The sequence below is a fragment of the Triticum urartu genome, chromosome 4A, assembly GCF_056163025.1.
Source record: "Triticum urartu cultivar PI428250 chromosome 4A, HENAU_Tu73, whole genome shotgun sequence".
NCBI classification, from domain to species: Eukaryota; Viridiplantae; Streptophyta; class Magnoliopsida; order Poales; family Poaceae; genus Triticum; species Triticum urartu.
Genome location: NC_141876.1, coordinates 52,035,633 through 52,055,945, shown reverse-complemented (window position 1 = coordinate 52,055,945; position 20,313 = coordinate 52,035,633). Strand labels below are relative to the sequence as shown.

The following is a 20,313-nucleotide window of genomic DNA, read 5'->3' as shown; positions in this document are numbered from 1 at the left end:
TCCAAACGCATTCCTTCATTCATTTTCCCTCGGTTTCAGAAAAGAGAAAAATGGGAGATTTCGTTTTCTTGTTATTTTTTGGGGTTGTTAATTTATGAGTTTTTAAAAAAGTTCTTTCAGGGATTTCTATAGGATTTTATCTGGTTACCTCGTTTTCCTTTTTTCTTTGCAAGAGATTAATTTAGCTGGTTATCGTTGGAACTTAGCCTGCACTAGCAAGATGCTCTTCATTTTGCGTTTTGCCTTTTTGCTAGATTATAATTGAAGTGAACTACTCCATGCAAACAGAAAACATGTTTCGAATCGGAGGCATTCAGATGCTGTTAACGGACTAGGGACGTTGATCCCATAAGCCGGGCATCCCTACAATTTCACACTAGTTTATGCGAGTGTGTTAGCTTAAAGTATTCTTAAGCTTTCCCCATCACCACCAACCACAGCAGGCAAGATTCTTCACTGAGAAAATTGTATTGAACCAAACAAAATCTTGTGTCCAGAGGCCCAGAGGTTGCACATATAAAAGTGATGTGGCTAACTGCTAATCAGAGAGCAGGACACCAAATCGCAAAGGAAATAGCACCAGCATTGTCATCCATCACCTAACAAATGGAAAGCGACACCCAATTTCTTCTTCAAAAAGAAGGAAATGTAACCACAACTGAATTTTGTTCTCATGGAAATTTACTATATTTTTTCAAAATGATGCACACGCCTATATACTAGATATTTACCGAGCGCATACTTTTATTGCCATACAAAAAGCACGAGAAAAATAACTGCGTAAAATAACAGCACGCCAGAAAAAAAAAATGGAGGGCAAGGCCAGGGTGTTGCTGCATCGCTTACGTGCATACAGGCCACCCGAGCCCTATCTTTCCCATGACCACAAGCCGTGCGTTCGTACTCGGATGTAGATAAAGCCATCAATCTCCGACTCAAATAATAACAATAATAAGAGAACAGGAATTGAGTGATCATGATAAGCAGCTTCCTTTTTTCCTCCTGTCACGAACTCGCCAGTAACGTGTCACTTTGCAAGGCTATGCTTAGGATTTCCAATCAATCTGCACCTGCACAAAAAAACAAAAACAAAAAAAAACAGAAAGCAACAAGAGTGGACATAAGTTACTGCAAGGATCTCATCTGGGAGATAACGGATACGTTCCCATTACTAGCATGTGGAATAGCTCTGCACTCGCATTTAACTCCGATCAATATACTGTGATCATGGATCTACACTGAACATTTCTATTTACACCTGATGATCCACGAGGAGTCGTGGAATACAAACGGCATTTTCACAGTTGCATATCCAGCGCCTACGCTTTCCAATATGCTAGTTGGATCATGGAAAGGAGCTTCCAAAATATCAGATGTACAGGGAACATATTATGTACATTTGACAGCTTTACCAATTTCGAATCCCCATGGGTGAGCGCGCCGCGTGTCCATGCAAATTGCGAATGCTTTGGGTATTTCCGTTCATATCATGCTAAGCTTCAGCATTCCACAATGTCATTGTCTGGATCCCAGAATGCATGTGAATGGCAACGTAACATTGTAGATGCAGAGGCCAACAGTACCGAAGTGGTGCCCCTCCTCTGATTGGAAGCATCCGTAGCCGTTCATGCCACATGCTGCAGGGAAGTTGAGCCACACTGTCTTATAAATGACACCTGTAGAGCTGGATCAAATGCAAGCAGCCATATTTAAAAAAATGGTTAAACAGATGACCATAGCCTTGCTTCAGAAACAGTGAAAATAGTAGGTGGGGCCAAACCTCTTTAACTTGGCTCGCCATCATTCATAGCAACCATACAATTGCTTGACATGCTATCCTGCTTTTGCCATGAAATGTCTTCTGCCCGAAACTCTGAAAAAGGGGTAACATGATTTGGGTAAATCACCTGTGTTTTAGAGCTAGTTCTAAAAAACAGAAGTCAAAATTGAAAATGAGCATGAAAGGGAATTTCCCCATGGGTAAACAGAGGTGAAAACATAACAAGGAGAGTGATTCAGTTGCAAGTCAAGCATACCATGTAACAATTAAAATGTAGCTACGTAAAACACATAGGTCCCTTGCAAAAAAAAAGTAGTAAAACTGATTGGTACTAACAAAAACTATAGCCAAGCAAAACTATACATTATCTAAAAAAAGTAAACTAAATTATCTAAAAATGGCAAAACCTTCTTTTTTGAGAAAATGCAAAGGAGCTTCATTGCATTGAAAAGGTGGGTGAGAGTACAATCCTGCTAGGAGGTGAGTTTTACAAGGCCACAAGCCCGATCAGTGGACATCCCAGGATGTGGGCAAAACAACCCTGCGCCCTTGAGCCCCTGCTTTTGGTCCCTCAACGATCGGCTGAGTTTAATTTCACCCTAAACTTCAACGCCGTTTATTTTATGTCAATCAACTTCAGAACTGTACATAGCTTGTCCTGAAACTGTTTATGTAAGTGTTTTCTTGATTATGTGTCATTATAGTTTTCAACCCTTAACTATTGCAGAAGTTCACTTTTCAACCTTGAACTCTGAAACCAGTTGTTTTTAACCTTGAACTCTTGGATCAGTTTACTTTACTCCCTTGGCCCTCTCCCAACTGGTTTTCTGCTGACTGAGACAAAATCTGGGAAATGGTTTTCAGCAGTTTTGTTGTAGCTCTATGCCTCTATTTGGCAGTTGTGATGGCTGGCAGCCTTGTGCAGGCTGCCGCAATGTACCAAACGCGGGCATTGGTGTGCAGCCCCAATCAATTGGTGGCAAGCACCTGTACGTAGTTTAAGGTAGGAAGCTGCAAGCCACCCCACTGGTGCCCCTATCTCCATCCTCTTTCACGTTCATATGAAGAGGCAGGGGACTGCCACCTTCTTCCTCAAGCTTGGTGAGCTTCTTTTTAGCAACACTATGAAATTCATTTGATCCATCGACTCTTCTCCAAAATTGATCTTTTTCAGTCTGTTCACCATCATCCTTCTACCTTGCCAACGCTGACTCAGACATGTAGAGTTATAAGACCAGGTCCTTCTGAATACCAGGTCCCAGTTTCAACGCTGACTCGGACATTCCCATGCAGCGCTGCCGCCGCCTCCTTCTGAATAGCCACCTGCTTGGATGGATGCAGCAAGGAGAGATGCAAAGATGAGAAGACAGAGAGGCTGACACATGGGGTCAGCTTGATGATGTGGTAGCCTATGTGGAAGGGTTGATAACTGTTAACTAACATGGCAAAACCACCCACCGAACCAGCTTCGGATAAGATTTGTCTGTTTCTGAGAGTTGGAGTAAAAGGTTCACGGTTAAAATTAAAGTTGGCAATAGCTGAGGGACCAAAAGTAGAGACCTGTTCCTATGCTAAAATGGCCACTGAACTAAAAATGGAATCAGAGATATCAACTTAGATGGTTGGATACTGAGAGCAAAACAGAAAAAATATATCAGAAGACATGTCAATTGAGGCCTCGACTTCAGCTGATCCTTCATGGTGAGAAAAACTGCGGAAATAGTACTTTCTGGTTTTCGATCTACCAACTCATTCTGGTTTTCTAAGATACAATATAAATGTTTTACATCATCCTGAGCAGTTATTGAAACCCTGTTTTTGTCCCCTCGTTGGAATAAATAAGACCCCTGTTGTTGTCCCCTTATTGGATAAGTAAGATGACCACATGTTTGTTCCACCACCATATCAGTACTTAATGGACAAGTTTCCGGACATGACTGGTGCAACATTACATGTTTAGGAACCTGTAGTGTACACTAGGCTTACTGGCAAGTTTCATTACTAGTCAGCCCATTAGGCACTGACTGATCCAGGTTAAAAACTAAAAGGCCGAGCCAGTGCTGAGCACGTCAATTTAGGTTTCATTAGAAATTGCTACTGTTTGAACAGCCCTCTTTCTATCTCAAGGTCACTACTCAGGTTTTGTCAAAGATTTCACTGTTTGAACAGCTCCTTTCTATCTCAAGAAGGTCACCAAACGGATTGCGGAGAAATGAAGACAATTCTTAGCTTGTAACATCTACACTCACCTACATGGAGATCTTGCATTTTAAAAACATACAGATGAACAAAAGAGTTGCTACTACAGGGCTTCAGCAGAATATTCAGCTAGTACCTGGACAGCATACATTGATGAAAGTTGTATCGGTGAAATTTGAATCATATCCAAGGTGTCCAACCCTCGTACATATTACACAAATTGTCGATGCTTGTTGCCTGCTTAAGAAGATAGTCTACTTGCTCTGAAATTTTCAAGGACCTAAAGAGAATGATATGAGAATGAGATCAATAAAACTGGATAACATACAGCAATAGATCTGGATGGCTACTAAAACTCTTCCCTCTTATTTGCTCACCTGGTACCATCTATATCTCGTCCATGTAACTTATGTTCCACTTGCTTCAGGATAGACAGAGCAAAAGGATTTTTACCTGTGGAGCAGAAACATATCAATATAAATCTGTCTCAGCTTCAGAATTCTTAAAGGCCTAATATTTCATGAAAATTTCACACAGAGCTAGGAAAATAGGAAGGCTTATGATGATCTGTAATATTCAATCTAACGTAGCAATGGTGCAATTTGAAAATATTAAATTTATCCATTTCGTGCATCAGTATTTTTTGTACAGATGAGAAGTAAGATTAAGTACTCCCTCCGTCCCAAAATTCTTGTCTTAGATTTGTGTAGATACGGAAGTATCTAATACTAAAACGTGACTTGATACATCCGTATCTAGACAAATCTAAGACAAGAATTTTGGGACGGAGGGGGTATTAAACAGAAACGTTGAGAAAGTAAAAGTTGTGCTGAAAATATTTTCTGCAGTGTGTATAATTCGAAGAAAAATTATATGCAGTGTTAAAATGGTTCTGACAGAGCACTTACAATTTAATCAAAGTTCAATGCTCTGAGGGGTGTTGGATGCTATATACTCCCTCCGTTCCTAAATACTCCCTCCCTCCCAAAATTCTTGTCTTAGATTTGTCTAGATGCGGATGTATCTAATACTAAAACATGACTTGATACATCCGTATCTAGACAAATCTAAGACAAGAATTTTGGGACGGAGGGAGTATAAGTCTTTTTACAGATTCCAATATGGACTAAATACGGAACAAAATGAGTGAATCTACACTCTAAAATACATCTATATACATCCGTATGTAGTTCATATTGAAATCTCTAAAAAGACTTATATTTAGGAACGGAGGGAGTACACTGCTACAAGAAGTTGAAGAGCAACCTTGAACCTACTTGACCTCAAATAGAAATAATAAAATATAAATGGCAACGACGATATCTTACCTCTGGTCATTCGAGTATCTGAATAGGATTTATTGTCACTGCTGTCACATTCTTGTCCTCTAACCTGTTTGAAGGTTCCAGTGTTATCCTCAGTTTCAATTCTTCCCTCCTCCGCAAAAGAAGTTCCAGCCACATGAATATTGCTAGCTTGTGTGACATTGTTTGAAAACACCTGCCTATTGCTACTTGAGTCTGATTCTGAATCAGTTCTACCATCTCTTGATTGCTGACTATTAGCAGCAGGACCCTCTATTCCAGGCCCGCTGTCCAAAAGGGCATCTATTTTCTCCAAATTCTCAGGAGTAAGCTGGGTCAACAATGTTGTACATCCTGAACTGCTAGTATATGAGTGCTCTGGTGGAGAAATCCAACATTCATCTTGTAGAGAACCATCAGTATCAATAATCAAATCCTGAGAGACACCTTCCCTGCTCCCAGAAGAGCTTTTATCCTTCTCAACTGACGAATCACTTTGCAGAAGATCTGGACGTGCAGAGGGCATATCCTGTGATCTCCCAGTTTCACTTTCTTCAAGAACTTCTAAAGCCTATGAATAAGAGAAACGCGGAGTGAAATTACATGTACCAAGAGACATGTGAAAATTTCAGGTCAAGCATCAAAACATAAAAATAAATAAAAAGATTAAGCATCTGTGACACAAGAATACATGTCCTAGCTAAGTACCTTATGAAGATTCCCTGCATGAAGACTTGAAAGGCGTCCAAGCTTAATCACCATGGAGTGCAGCTCCTTCACGTATTCAGTTAATAGGGGCACCACAGGCTCTATGTTTTTGCAAGCTTCCCTTACTCTAGTGATGTAAGATTGGTATAATGCCTTTCCATGACTAAGAGGCATACTGGTGTTATTCTTCTCTCTTTCCTTTGAGATCGCTTCAGACATAACAGCCACATCAGCAGACAACAAAGCTTCAAGTGGAAGTAAGATCGTATTTGCCTGCAAAGTATCAAAACAAAGCTTTTTCATTAGAGAGAAAAAATGTCATATTCTACCAAATACACTAAAGGTGCCATGTATTCCTGAGTCCTAGGCATAAAGCCTAGCATTTCTCTGGACTGCTTCTAAGAGCCAAAAATATCATCACCATGTCAGTACCGAATTATTAAAATCTCAATCAAAGTCATCAAACAGCATGCAGGTGTGATGTACAAGATAAATATTACCATGAGTAACCAGGTGCAAGTATTTATATTGATCTTGAAGGGAGGAAATTTAATAGAAAAAATTCATGACAAACCTTGGAAATATTTGCCGTAAGGGAACTGTGCAATGCAGCAGCTTCCTTTCCCAAAGTGTAGACATCATGCAACCCCTCTGCTATAGCCAAAACCTGTAAATAATTTGTCAGGAAATCAAGAGCAAGTTTTCGAATAATAATTGCCAATAACTAGAAAGGATATGCATACTGTAGATGAGATATCTATCTAACTGCCAAGTTTTACTTAACTGAAGAATATATTTCTTTTTATCATCAAAGCATTTCAGATATGAAGCTGAATAATATTAGTTCCTCAACTGCAGACTAAATCTCTTAAAAGTTCTTGACCGTTTAAACTTGCAAACCTTAAAGCATACAACCGAATTCACAGCTAGGAGTTCCCATGCAGTCAAAGTAGAGATATGTCAACAAAATGAGATTAAATCATGTACGGATTTACCTCCTCGAGCAAGGAGCCACATTCAGCAGTCAAGGCAGTGCGTTCCTGTGAAATATGTTTGAATCCAGATAATGATACACTGACTTCGCAAGCACGTTCATACATGTCTACCAGAGTATCCTGCAGATCAACTGGGACAAGATATACATGGCATTATTCTACAAGAATTAAAATAAAAGGAATCTTACACAACAATTCCAGAAGTGGGAGAGGACGGACCTAAAGCAGATTTTGCCTTGACAGAGACTACAGAAAGTTGATTGGTAGCTGAATACAAGCCTTTTCCAGCAGTTTCCATGTTGAGCTGGCCACGTTTCCAGTCTTGTTCTGCACCTGCTTGCAACAAAGAACAAATGGAAAAACAATTAAACAGAAGAACTCATACTATCAGGCAGGGGGGACTATTGCATCAGAAATTCAAAATTATGTAGAACTTCTGACTAGGCATTGGTGACCTCATGACAAGTAAACACGTTCACAGTTCTGAGCATGTATGTAATGGAAGTACAAACAGAAAGTAATCGACTTACATGTAAAGGAATTGTATGCTGCATCTAAACGTGTCAGTAGATTCACGAAAGTTTGCTGCCAGGCCCTGCCCTTATCAGTAGATTGTCCAGAAGATTTATCCTCAGAAACAAAGTAAAGCCCATCTCTAGATGCTTCAAACTCTAAAACGGATGTGCAAGACTTAACAAGGTCAGATGCCTGTTCTTGAATGCCCCCAAGCAATTTCCTCCTTTTCGATAGATGATCATGAAACTCGGGGGGGATTCCTGAACCCTTTGCAGTTGAACTGCCTGCTCCAGAAGTATTTGGACCGGCGCAGGCCCATCCCATTGCTCTCTCAAGTTGGCCTTCAGCTGAAACAGAAGTGCTTTCACAAGCTTGCAGACACTCAATTGATCTTGTTATCAATGACATCGAAGACTGGATCTTATCTAACAAGTTCCTTCTGCTCAGATTTAAAAGCACGGACATGAACTTATCATCACCAAGAATATTTTGTGAGAAAATCTTGGCCTTCTGTGCATGAGGCGATGAAAAATCATGCAGCCATTCAACCTGAACTATTTCCAAAATTATTTTGCGTAAAGCCTCAGTGAGGTCATTTAATTGCCTTTGCTTTAGAGAAACTGCAGTCCGGGCAGCTCTAGCTGTCTCATGAGCATTACAGTACTCCTCAAGCATTAATGCAACCCTTCCTGCAGCCGCAGTAGGTTGACCTGATTCTCTTCTTCCTTGACTCGTTTCTAGCAAATCACAAATTTCTTTGTCTAAATGTAGGATCAGTGCAGGAGCAATCCTTTTCAGAATATATTGACCAACTTGATTTTCCACATGGATCGCAAGCTTCTTCTTGAGAGTAATGTAAAGCTGGTTGGTAGTACAACTGTGCTCAACAGAAGATGAAATCTCATGCATGCACAAGTCAAGAATTGAATCAAGCAAACCGAGCTTCCAAACAAAAAAAGCATGATCCTTCAATAAGCCAGATAAAGGCCACACAACATCAGATAATGAAGAACTGGCAGCCAAAACTTCTCTTAGATTAGAAACTGGTCCGCTCATGTGGGAAGGGAAGGCGCCACGAGATGATAGCATATGATCAAGAGATTCCAGGTCAGCGAAGGGCTTTGTCAAGATTGAAAGCAGAGCCTTGCTTCTGAAATGAAATTCATTTTCCTGATCAGCACTCACCAAAGATGAGAAGTACTTTTCAGAAGAATGTAAAGAATTCATGACACTGGCTTCTACTTTCAAAACTGATGAAATTCTCATATCTTTCTGGCTCCAAGTTTTCTGAAGTTGTTCCAACTGTGCTCTACAGGCTTCCTCCTGTGAAGCTAGTTCCTCTGCTTCTTCCCAGGATAGATGGTCTCTACCCCTCATGGCAGCTTCTTCAAGAGCTACTTGCTGCTCAGTGATTCGGCCAACTTCCACAAAGTAGCTCTGTTCCAGTTCAGTCAGTGATGTTCTCTCAAGTTCTACCTCAGCCAACTTCTCTAGAGCTGTGTCAACAGAACCACGTATCCGAGAAATTGAACCAAAGGCTTCCATTACCTCCGAATTGTACGAGACAAACGATCTAATAATTTCTGGAAGAAAAACTTCGGTCATTTGCTCAATCATGTTGGTACTTGAGTGCAAAATGGCCTGAAACGTATAAGCCCATTGTCCAGGCCGATGCTTCAGATAATCAGCGTTTATTTCACCTAATTTTGTCCCCATCACTTCATGCACTTCCTTCACAAATCCAGAAAGTAATGCACATTTTTCGATCTGCTGATCAAACAATTGCAGACTCATTCCAGCATCAGCTTGAAGACCAGCTTCATCTGTCCTAAACTTAGTTATCCCAACAGCTTTAGTTGAGAGTTCAGACACTCTGACTCTAATGCCACTGTATAACTGACTCGCAGCGATCCCAAGAACAGATAGAACCTTACTTGCTTTCTCTTTTACATCCTCCTGGGCTGGAGGTTTGACCTCCAAATTATCTGCCAGCGAAGAAGGAACGGTATCCTCATCATTCTTTTGTGATGACAATTGAACAGAGTTTATGAATGCAGAAAGTATCCGATCTTTAGACTGTGCTTCGTTATCCGATCCAACAGAACTCATCAATTCAGAACATTCCCTCATAATTCTTTCCACACATGCAACATAACTTTCCATTTGATTTAAGAGATCCCGGTATCTTTGCTGTACTAGATTACTACCTTCGCCCTGAACCTTAGCAATGACTTCTGCAGCCTGCCTTTTGGCAAGAGCAAGCATGTCTTGTGATGCACTGGTTACAGATAGCTGCAAAGCTTGTGCCCAACCAGTAATTGGACTGGTTGTGATGTAGTTAACTGGAAGAACTTGCTGCAAGATTAAAGCATACTCACCAAGTGCCTGTAAAGCAGAGGACCGCCCATCATGCAACTCAGTAATTAGTTCAGAGACCTCCCTATCCAACTCATAGCAATGTTCTCTAGTTGGCTCTGGTACAACCGTAAGGGGGACCCCAGATACAAGGACAGCTGAAATAAGGCTCAAGGCCTCATCCTTGCTGTCTAGTTTCATTAATAGTTCCGAACCTGTAATCGAATTGTCCCGTATGGCCTCAAGAACCCTTCCATGTTTTTCCACCCATATTGCAAGCGTGTTAGCTTCGTCAACTGTCGATGTTTTCGCTTCTGCTAATTCATGAGCATGAAGCTCAAAAGAAGTGCGGGATTTTTCAGCAACTGAAGTGGCCTCGGCAAGGATTGACTTTGCTGACGTTTCATTATGTAAAGCACTGGACCTCTCTTTCTCAGCATGATAAAATATAGCAGACTTAACCTCATACTGATCTAGAGTATCCAAGAATGTCTGCATATAGTGAGAATAAAACAAAAATCAGGTGGTTCAAATATGTTATATGAGATATTTCCACTTTGTGGTTACAAAGTTAAAAAAGAATTACCTTTAGAACAGATACTGTAGCTGGCAAGTTAGTCACGAAAAGATCCTGATGCTCCTGAACATCACAAACAGTTCAATTAGACCGGGAATAAATTATATCCGTACAAACTCGGAACTCATTGATTTAACAGAGGCTAGAACTGCAAATATGCCTGACGCATCATTCTAAAATATTGCTGCCAAGAGGCAAAAGAAAATTTCCAACTCCAAGAGACAATTACCTGCAACGGAACACGACTTTCTTGAATCCTAGAAGAGAACAAGCTTAAACTAACTGCTAATTCCATTCCTTTCTTCTCTTCACCAGCTATTCCAGCTTCATCTTGCATATTTCCGCGTGTCCACTCAATCAATGGGTCCCAAACAAATACTTCCATTAACATTAAGATGATATCTTTGTTCTTCAAGAGGGCACCCATAACTGCCTCACAGGTAGCTCTAAAGACACCTTCAACTCCAGACAATCCCAAGGCTGATTCAATAGTTTGAGTAAGACGGAATGGAACAATTTCTGGAATCTTCAACCTTTTCCCTTTATCAAAGCATATATTGTAATCTATGTGAACCACATCACCATTGCTAAAGTCCATAAGGATATTGTCTAAATGCCTATCTCCAAGGCCCAGGATATGGCCAACCATGCTCATAGCCGCTAGACTGCTAGAGAATCTGCAACAGGAAAAAGATTGATAGCTAAGCACTTCACGGATAATAAAAACTTCTGTCGAAAATAATAGACGAAAGGAATCTTCAGTTACTACTCTTATAAGATGTAATGTAGAGCTCTATTTGCAAAACTAAGATATCTTGATGAATGTGTTATGGTGAACAAACTACTCCCTCCGTCCCATAATATAAGAGCGTTTTTGACACTAGTGTAGTGTCAAAAACGCTCTTATATTATGGGACGGAGGGAGTAGTTACTAAAATAGCCTCAAGGCACTCTTGGTTTCCTGATGTTTCAGTTGCCATTTATGTATATTTGATAAATAATTTGTGGTGCACGTGTTGCTTCACAAATCACTACTTATACTAGTACAAAACATATGTATCTTAGTTCCCGCCAAAATGACAATCTGAAAATCCATAATTAACATACAAGAACAAAGTTACATGAATGACACATCAGAGGTGATTCCAGGAATAAAACTGAGGTGGGGCTCAACTTGACGGATTGAGTCGCTAGGCTAAAAAATCTTCCTCTAATCTCTGCATATGCCACTGCCTGCTTGCTGCTGGGTGTTTACCCCGGCGATGGAGGTTGGACTCAAGCCCTGTCTAACCCCACCGCTAGAATCTACATCATGGAAACTATGTAGCATGTACATTATTAAACTCATAGGGAAGCTTGTCAACAGCGATGGCACCTTGAAGAGCTTGTCTCAGCCTCCCCAGATCCCAATTCACTAGGGACTTGCACAATTATTTAACTCGGCATAACTTTTATGTGGTTCCCTCTGGAAAAGAGTAGTGGTTTCCCTCTTCTTTCATCTTTTTGTAAGGAAGGAGTCATTAGGGCTTAAGAGCAATGACTTAACTGACAACACAATTTTCAGTTTCAAATATGCCATCTATGCTCAAAGTGGGCATATTCTTCATGAGAATGACAACCAGCAGAAAAGCTTGGACAGACTTTTAGTAGTACAATAAAAGTAAAAACTCTCAAATTCATACTTTTATTTTGCCTAGCAATGGAAACAAAGGACACTTGGTAAATGTAAATAGAGTGCTCAATGCAGAAGTACCATGCACCATACATACCTCTTTACTTTGGAGTTGAAGTTTTTGAAGCCCTCACTTGAACACCACATTTCTTGCCACAAAATCTGCTTTGGAGTCTCCTTCATAAGCTCCAACAGAACTTTTTTCTTAACGTCTAGTGGCCAATCTCTTCGTGAGATTACTCTTTTGATCCCTTTTTCTTTCAGTGCTGGTATTATTTTTCCATAGAACATATCACTCGGACGGGGAACATGAGGTACTGAGTTGTGAATGTTACCAGTGCTAACTGAAGAAAGCTGTGCCTGTGCCTGTGCCACCTGAGTACGTTTTTGCCATGACTTGTACACATTGTACATGCTGCTTACATTTTCTACCCACTGGATTAGCCCAGCTCGTCCACTAATTGGTGTAACAGAATAAAATCGAATTGCAATATTTCGACTTCGAGTATCAGAAGATGAATGCAAGAAGCTATTTATCGCCTCCAGAAGCTGCATGATCCGAGAATCAAGACGTAGATCCTCCCGTCCCTTGAGAAGATAAATATACTTCTGTCCGTCTGATCCTTGCAAGGCGAGCTTCTTAGGTCTTGTCTTTGTAGAAAGTATTGTAACTTCTTTGCAGAAAGAAGAGACTGTAACCGTGCCATGATTTCCAGCAAAAAAAGATTCTGAGGAATCAAGTATCTGCTTCTCAAAACCAGGCATTGGAATGTCAGAGGTTGACAAAGTTGCTAGCTGTGGAGCAATTTCACTTAACAATACGCATGACTTTCTTTGATGACTGACTAAAGAAGCTGCAATTGAATCAAAAGGCCGCCAAATCTCTCCTAATGCTGCTGGAGATCCAGGGGGCACCTTAAGGCTTGTGATTGCAGATCTCAGCTGAGCGTTATATTCCTTATGGAACCACGTCTCATGGGGTGTTCTTGGTTCACGAGATGTGGACGCTAAACGACGTTCCAAGGCTACAACAATTGGAGTCATAATAGCAGAATATTTTGCAGCATTGATCTTGTTCTTTTCAGCTGAAGTCAGTGTAGAATTTGCAGCAACCCTTGCAGCTTCCTCCTTAAGTATATTGATTCTCCTTAAGACATCTACATAGCAACATAAAAAATGTACCATCAATAACTCAACAAACTAATGCTCAAAGTATATTAGATATAAAATATGTGGTTACTGGTTATTTGGTCATAAAGTTTCTAAATGCAGGTTTGTACAAACAAGTAAACAAAAGCATATACCAGACATGAACCATTGTACAGACAGATTAAATTTAATGCAACAGTCAGAGTAGACTACCTCCAACCTAACTTCTAGAATGGTACATTGCAAGTGAGGAGGAAATGTCATTTGCCGTGCAAGCAAGCATTCTTACAGTATTGAAACTTAGTAAGCTAAAGGATCTCATAAAAACTCAAGAGAGGCACCATTCTAGAGATCCTATGCAACAATATTTTTCAGGATTTGTATTGCAATCTAGTTAACGAGAGGATTTTGTAATTAACTCTACAGGAACACTTAATTCAAAAATCAGAGCAAGAAAAAATAATTGTTACTAACTGGGGCTTAGACCTTACAGTGCATTTGGAATTGCAGCGGCTTTGAAGAAAAGAAAACTGTGTTTTACTTCTTATATAACCAACATCTTTCTTACGGCACGGAAGTATTTTACTTGGTTCGGTAAAGGCTCCCTTTAACTAACTAGATTCTGTAGTAAGCACAACAATGTCAAGCTGGAGCATAAGCTAATTCTTATGTAGGTGTGTCCATTTTCCATGGAAGCCTGCCTCTGGTCTGATTTCACAGAACTGCAGAAGTCGAGGGGAGGCTTACCTGAATGGAGATCTTGTAAGGTACTCAGCCATTGTTCCTCCCACAGAACGGTTATCATTCCTAGCTCATCAATTACAAGCTTAACATCCTTAATTAATTTGGGGTACAGCTTAACCTATGAAAGAAAAACAGAAAGTGTTCAAAATATAGAAGTAGCATGCATATATCATCATAGCCTAAAGCAGATAATCATAGTATAAGTACCAAACGAAACATCATACCAGAAAGTTCAATATTCGCTGAAGCTCCTCAGAAGGTTCTCCTTCACAGGCATTGATATCAACTAATGTAGGATATACTATAGAATAAGGAGAAAGTTTCCCTAGCTTCACCAATATGCTCTCCAACTGTTTCCTTACTATCTTCTCTGGGTGGGAACTCAAGCGAGCAAAAAGTTGTGGTATAATCTCCTGCATGGATCCAAACATATAATTATACACTAACCTTATCATAATTATAGAATAGATGCGCCACTATCATCATTTACCTGCCATGGCAACAAAGGAACTGTTGAAAGCCCACTTTCAAGTGTTTCCTTCAGCTCCACCCCATAGTTCAAAATTATATGGAGGAGATACAACAATGCTCTCAAAGTGTAGCCCCTAGTTTTCCCTTTTAAGGCATCACGCTGATATGAAGGTTGAAGCTCACTTGATGAATGAGAAAGGTACTGAAAATAAGCAGTTGCAGCATGCCCAAAGAGTGATACCCTCCTTTTCCTTAAAGACCACCAAATTTCAGTGAGATTATTAATCAAAGGCATAGCACTGTCCATTGTAGAATCGCATTTACCAAAGAGAACGTTAAGCCCTGATGATAGCAGTGCATAGGCACCTTCACCATCACTGGCCTCAAAACCTGGTGCTCCGGCTGCAGTTTCTAACAGTTGAGTTGCCTGTTCAATTATCATGGTCATGGGATACTCCTGCTCAGAATTGTTGCTAGACCCTGTTGTCGCTAAGGAATTGTGATCGACACAATTTGCAGATTTATCAGCATAGAAACTTCTTATTGTTTGCTCCACCTCAGACTTCTCATTATCTGTCAAGTGAAATCTGTCTGGAGAAAGTTCAGATTGGAGAATGGAGGACAAACTGTTCTGCACATTTGAATCGGATCCAGACAGAGAGTGATTGGCATGAGTAAAGCACCAAGATGCATAAGAAAGCCACGCCTTGCCCATACTGGGACAAAGTTGCCAGGATATCTTTCGAGCACTGCCTATGATTTCTTGGGCAAGCACATGACAGTTTGCAGTACAAACTAACCCACTGTCACCAGACAAAAGTTTCTCTGACCCATTTTGAAAGCCATCAAAATCACTAAAATCTTTTACCACCTTTGGAACGATCATATTCAGAGTGGAAGTTGAACTCTCCTCCATCCAGGTCGAGAGTTTCAGACACGCCTTAGCAATAAGTGAATCGCCAATACCAGATGAATCACTAACTGAAGAAAGAATATTAGCACGAACCAGTGACCACAGATCAGTTAAAGCCTCCTCATTGTTTCCTTCGCAATGCTTCAGCAAGGCACCTTCATACTTAATGTTCAAAGTAAGCATTCCCTTGTCCGTCTCATCAGATGATTCCAAAGGATGGTTTATGAGGTACTGGTTTAAGCGGCCAGCTAACATAAAGTTGGTCTGCTTTCTAGCAAGACTAGCAAGCTTGCGACATAGAAGAAGAGTGGGTAATGAAGATGGATGTGCAGTACGATACACTTTAAAGACCTTCAGCCACATGCTGCAATCTTGATGGATCCTGTCAATAGGATCCTGCAATAGTCTCAGTAAATAATCCATGAGCGCTGGTGGTTGATTAGGTCCATCTTGGCACGTCAACCCAGTGGCCTCTTCAAATGCAAAGATGCAATGAAGCTGGCCAGCACATGCTGCAGCATCAGTCAATCCATTGAGAGGGGCCACAGAGAGTGCTTCATCCAACATCAATTTAGCCTTATCAAGATCCTCTCTTGCCTTGTCAGGCTTGCTGTCAGATTGAAGCATTCCACGCAGGAGCATTAATTCACTTCTCTCAACTGCAACCTTGGGATCGAGGGTAAGCTCGCTGCTGCTTTTAGGAGTCAAATCAAGATAACTCCAAGCTGAATGGAAGTCACCCTCATCAAAGCATGCCATTGCATGAATAGCATTAAGCTCATTGCCAGCACTCGTTAAAGCACCTGAATAAGGTTTGCCAGCATGTACAGCACGGAGCTCTTGTAACTCTGCAAGCCAACCCTCCAAGCATTTCCAGTCAGACAGAGCTGTGTAGCACTCAATAACACGTGCTATGATGTACTGGATGACATCAGAATCCATGGAGGTAAGGGCTTCCTCAGACTGCAAGAGATGAGAATAATGTGCAGCAGCCTTTTCATACTGCCCCTGGGATTGATAGATGAGTCCTGACATCCAGGAAAAGTGCTTGTGGGTATCAGATGCACCCCGTGTTAGTTGCTTTTCCTGCTCAAAGTATGTGTAGAATGTTGACACAGCCCACCTCTGGAGTCCAACTAAGGCATCTGTTTCATGACACCTGCACAATGCCAGAGAAGCATGTCGCAAAACCTTCAGAATATCCATTTCTAACCTCTCTCTAAAAGCATGATTACTTTCAGTAGCTCCTCCCATGCGGCTGTTGTCCTTGAGGGATGATGCAGCAATGTTTCTGAGATCTAGTAACCGAGATGAGCAGTACTGAATGACTGCATCGCTGCACTGCAAAGCTAGTCCTGCCTTCAGCATTGGATCACAGATTCGAGAAAACCACTCTTCACAGACTCGTTTGTTCGCTCGGAAAAACAAGGAACTTGCCTTTGGAGGGGCTGGTAGAACAAAGGAACCTTCATACGCATTATAAACATATTTCTTTAATGCCTCAACAAAATCCAATAGCAGGCGCATAGGCAATAGGGATATGTCAGATGGTCCTATATACCTGCCTTCACCTTCGTTAGTTTCCAGTGCCAATAAATTTGGTACATCCAAAAGCATGCGTTCTAAAGCAGCAAATGTCTGTGTGGGGCCACCGAGATGAGTTCGAAGCCGAAGGTTTATGCAGTGCCGAGCAGCTTCATGGATGCCCCACCAAACTGCAGCAAGATTGTTCACTGAATATATCCTGTCAATAATAGTTATGTCCACATCGGGCCCTTTGAATAATTCATTCCAATCAGTATCTCCAGAGACATCAATTTGACCAGAAAACATATCTTTCTTGCCACGGTAACTAAAGACCAGTCGTTGAACCCAAGAAGAAAGAGGCAACTTCAATCTGAGGGAAAGGTAACTCAGAATAGAAACAAGCTGCTGCCAGTGAAGTTTCCTAGGCTGTTGTTTCACAGCAAGCACATGCCTCAAACTCATGCAGTGCTTGGTAATGTTAGAAATACCTAGGCAATTCTGATAACTATATCCATCCTCAAGGAAGCCAAATGTGTATGTTGTAATAGGCAAAGCAATTGAAAATAACCTCAGAAATCCATTTTTTACAGCATTGTCTGGATCACTGAGCTTGTCAAGAAGAACCTGTGAGACAACTGAGAAGCTCATGGGATTGATGAGCCTACCAAGAAAGAGTGCTTCCAAGGATAACGCAACATGGCATCTTACTTTAGTCTCCCTATCATAAGCGCAATCCAAGATAGTGAAGAGAATAGTATTCGGAAGGGTAGCATCCCCAAACTCATAAGAGAGACTGGTCTTGTTCAGATCCCTTTCCATGGCAAGAACCAGTTTCGCGAAAGAATCTATCCAATCTAAAGCGTCTAATTTCAGTGTCATGGATGATGATGCACTAAGGCCACGCATTATGTGTTTTCCATATTTATGCATGAACTTCATTTTACAGTCACAAAAAGACTTCCTTGATTCAGTATTTATCTGAGTTTGACTGCCTGAATCACCAGAGCCTCTTTCAAATTCTTCAGATGTTTCAATATTAATTGACAGTTCCACACTGCTCAGTCTGTGAAGTGTAGAGAAAATCTGAAACTGCATCTCAAGGAAATTATGAAACGGGGTGCCAAATGGGTCAAGCTTCTCTGAAATGAATGATGTCAGCCTAGGTACTCTCCTGTTGATCTTTTCAGAATCAGCTGAAACAGTGGCCAGTAGAATCTTCAAATCGAATTTCATTAAAGAAAGCAACTGATGCTCTGAATACCCTACTGGAGTGTTGTTCTCTAAGGAGTGACTCTGGATACCAGTGCAGCTTACTTGCATGTTCTCAAGCAGAAATTTCAATAGTTCCAACTCTTTCATCAATGATGCAATTGCTTGCTCAGCTACATCTTCCAATCCATGCTGCAGACAAAAAAGATAAGTGGATGCTGAATTTACAACCACGTTGTGGCTTGGGTGAAGACGCAGCCGAGATAAAAGTGAGCTGAATTCAAGCAAGTGCTCCACAGCAGCCGAATGGAGCCCCAAATTTTGAAGTGACAACACTTGCAGGTTAGTCTTAAGTGCTACCACCAACTGTTGTGACGACGCATTATCCAAACTCTGTGTCAACACATCCACAAACATAGCATAGAACTCAGCGAACCTTTCCTGCAGAATCTCTGCGAGCAAGACCAAACATCTGGATGCTTCTTCCATCCTCTCAGACCAGCCAATCTTGGAAGCTATCACTGATGCACACCTTAAAAGCTGAGGAGCCAACGCCTCAAGTGGCCCTACTACAAGTTCTCTCAGATTATTTCTCTCTGCCACACCAGATGCCATGATCTGCAACACCGTCGAGAAGCAAGCAAAGAGCGGACGAAGCCGGCCAGAGTTATGGCTGGCCGCAAGGTTGGGATCATGCACAAGGACCTCCATATCAGCCAAGAACTTGGGCAACAGTCCAAGGGAGAACTGCAGATTACCGAGCCAGTGCCACTGGAACTGCGAGAAACTATCCACGATGGTGCGGCAATCGGTTTCGGCAAGGTCTGGGACGAACACCCACCCAAGGAGCAAGTCAACCATATCGACGAATTGCGGCCGGAAGCAGTGGGGGAACTTGGCGGCGACGAGCGTGAGCAGGCCGAGCAGGCACCTGAGCACAGCGAGCGAGGTCCGCTCATCCTCGAGCACGTCACGGCAGGCGGCGAGGAGTGGTGGCACGAAACGCTCGACGGCGTGCGCATCCCCGGTGGCCAGGAGCTCCCTGAGCCCCTCGGCGACGAGGGCGGCCGAGGCGGGCTCCCCCAGGAGCGGCAGCGCCCAGGCGACGAACCCGTCAGGGAGGCCCCCGGGCGCCTCGTGCGCGCACAGCACCGCGCTGAGCGCCGCGTAGGCCGCCACGGCGGCGCGCCGCACGGCGTAGGACCTGCGCAACAGACACGAACGAAGAGGTGAGTAGAATCGCGTTACCTACATACAGATGCGCGAGGGGAGGGGGGAGGGGGCGCTTACGCGTCGTCGGCGAGGAGCACGGAGAGCGGCGGGGCGAGGAAGGGGGCGAGGGAGGGGAGGAGCGGGCGGTTGGGCGGGTGGAGGAGGGAGAGGCGGAGGCTGGAGAGGGCGCCGGCGCGGGAGGCGTCATCGGAGGGGTGCGGGGGGTCGCCGGCCGCGGCGGAGAGGAGGGAGGCGAGGTGCTGCTGGAGCTGGTGGTGGGCGTAGGAGGGGCGAGGGTTTTGCATTGTCAGGCTGTCCGCCGCGCGGCGCTCCGCTCGCTACCCCAGTGCCCGGCGAAGGCAAAGGGAGGGGGGGGGGACGGACGGACGGGACGGGGACGAAACAGCGGAGCGGAGCCCTCCTTTGGCCGTCTTCTCTTTTGAGCCGTCCGATCTCCTCTTTTAGGGAAAAAGCGTTAGACACCCGGATCTCGTGTTTTTTTAGTTTATTTGTTTCGGCTCTTTGAGGGATATGCGTTCACTTGAAAGAGATGTTTTCGTCGACTATGAAAACGTCTATGAGATAGGATGTCTGTATATGCATTCATAGAAATGAATGTATGCGCGTATGTATGAGATTCTACGTATGTACCTTGAGAAATCCCTCTCTGGATTGGTTTAGGCAGCAGTTCTCGGCTAGGCTTCGGGATGATGGCAAATGGATATAAGCATAGACAACACTAGGTGTCCCTGTCCAACTTATTGCTTTGCGTCTTTTATTTTTTTTGCCAGTGTCAGGAATCGATAGGATGGTGGTACGGCAAGCCAGACGCGATAGAGATGATAGTCCTATCTTCCATCGAATTTTCCTTCTGCAAGTGTATCTCTTTTTTTGCGAAATAACTCTTTATTACTCAAAAATTAGAGAGTACAATCTCGTAGAGCAACATTAAGGACTTCATCTGGGTCAGACCTTAGCCAAA

The 20,313-nt window shown here is 42.4% G+C and overlaps 1 protein-coding gene across 2 annotated transcripts; it reads right to left on the bottom strand.

The window, feature by feature from the left end:
- Positions 1 to 1,172: 1,172 nt before the first annotated feature.
- On the bottom strand, positions 1,173 to 19,699 carry LOC125550565 (uncharacterized). Of its 2 annotated transcripts, none has more exons than XM_048713588.2 (17): positions 19,410 to 19,699; positions 14,490 to 19,323; positions 14,224 to 14,412; positions 14,003 to 14,117; positions 12,204 to 13,263; positions 10,664 to 11,111; positions 10,444 to 10,497; positions 7,517 to 10,349; positions 7,206 to 7,319; positions 6,987 to 7,117; positions 6,566 to 6,658; positions 5,992 to 6,264; positions 5,308 to 5,854; positions 4,357 to 4,432; positions 4,116 to 4,259; positions 1,781 to 1,873; positions 1,173 to 1,684 (listed from the first exon to the last, which is right to left on the bottom strand). In XM_048713588.2, the coding sequence occupies exons 1-15, from the start codon at positions 19,634 to 19,636 to the stop codon at positions 4,160 to 4,162; spliced, it is 11,094 nt and encodes a 3,697-aa protein (XP_048569545.2). In that variant the 5' UTR covers positions 19,637 to 19,699; the 3' UTR covers positions 1,173 to 1,684; positions 1,781 to 1,873; positions 4,116 to 4,159. The 2 variants fall into 2 exon arrangements, with proteins under 2 accessions (XP_048569545.2, XP_048569546.2); XM_048713589.2 differs by having other exon boundaries at positions 4,129 to 4,259.
- Positions 19,700 to 20,313: the final 614 nt, after the last annotated feature.

What these genes read in the sequence shown, in the direction of transcription:
- LOC125550565 (XM_048713588.2), bottom strand. Translation starts at nt 19,636, where the DNA reads ATGCAAAACCCTCGCCCCTCCTACGCCCACCACCAGCTCCAGCAGCAC. An exon ending in CAAGGCAAAATCTGCTTTAG is followed by an intron (nt 7,118 to 7,205) that starts GTCCGTCCTCTC and finishes ATCTTGTCCCAG; the next exon opens with TTGATCTGCAGGATACTCTG. An exon ending in TTACGGCAAATATTTCCAAG is followed by an intron (nt 6,265 to 6,565) that starts GTTTGTCATGAA and finishes GATACTTTGCAG; the next exon opens with GCAAATACGATCTTACTTCC.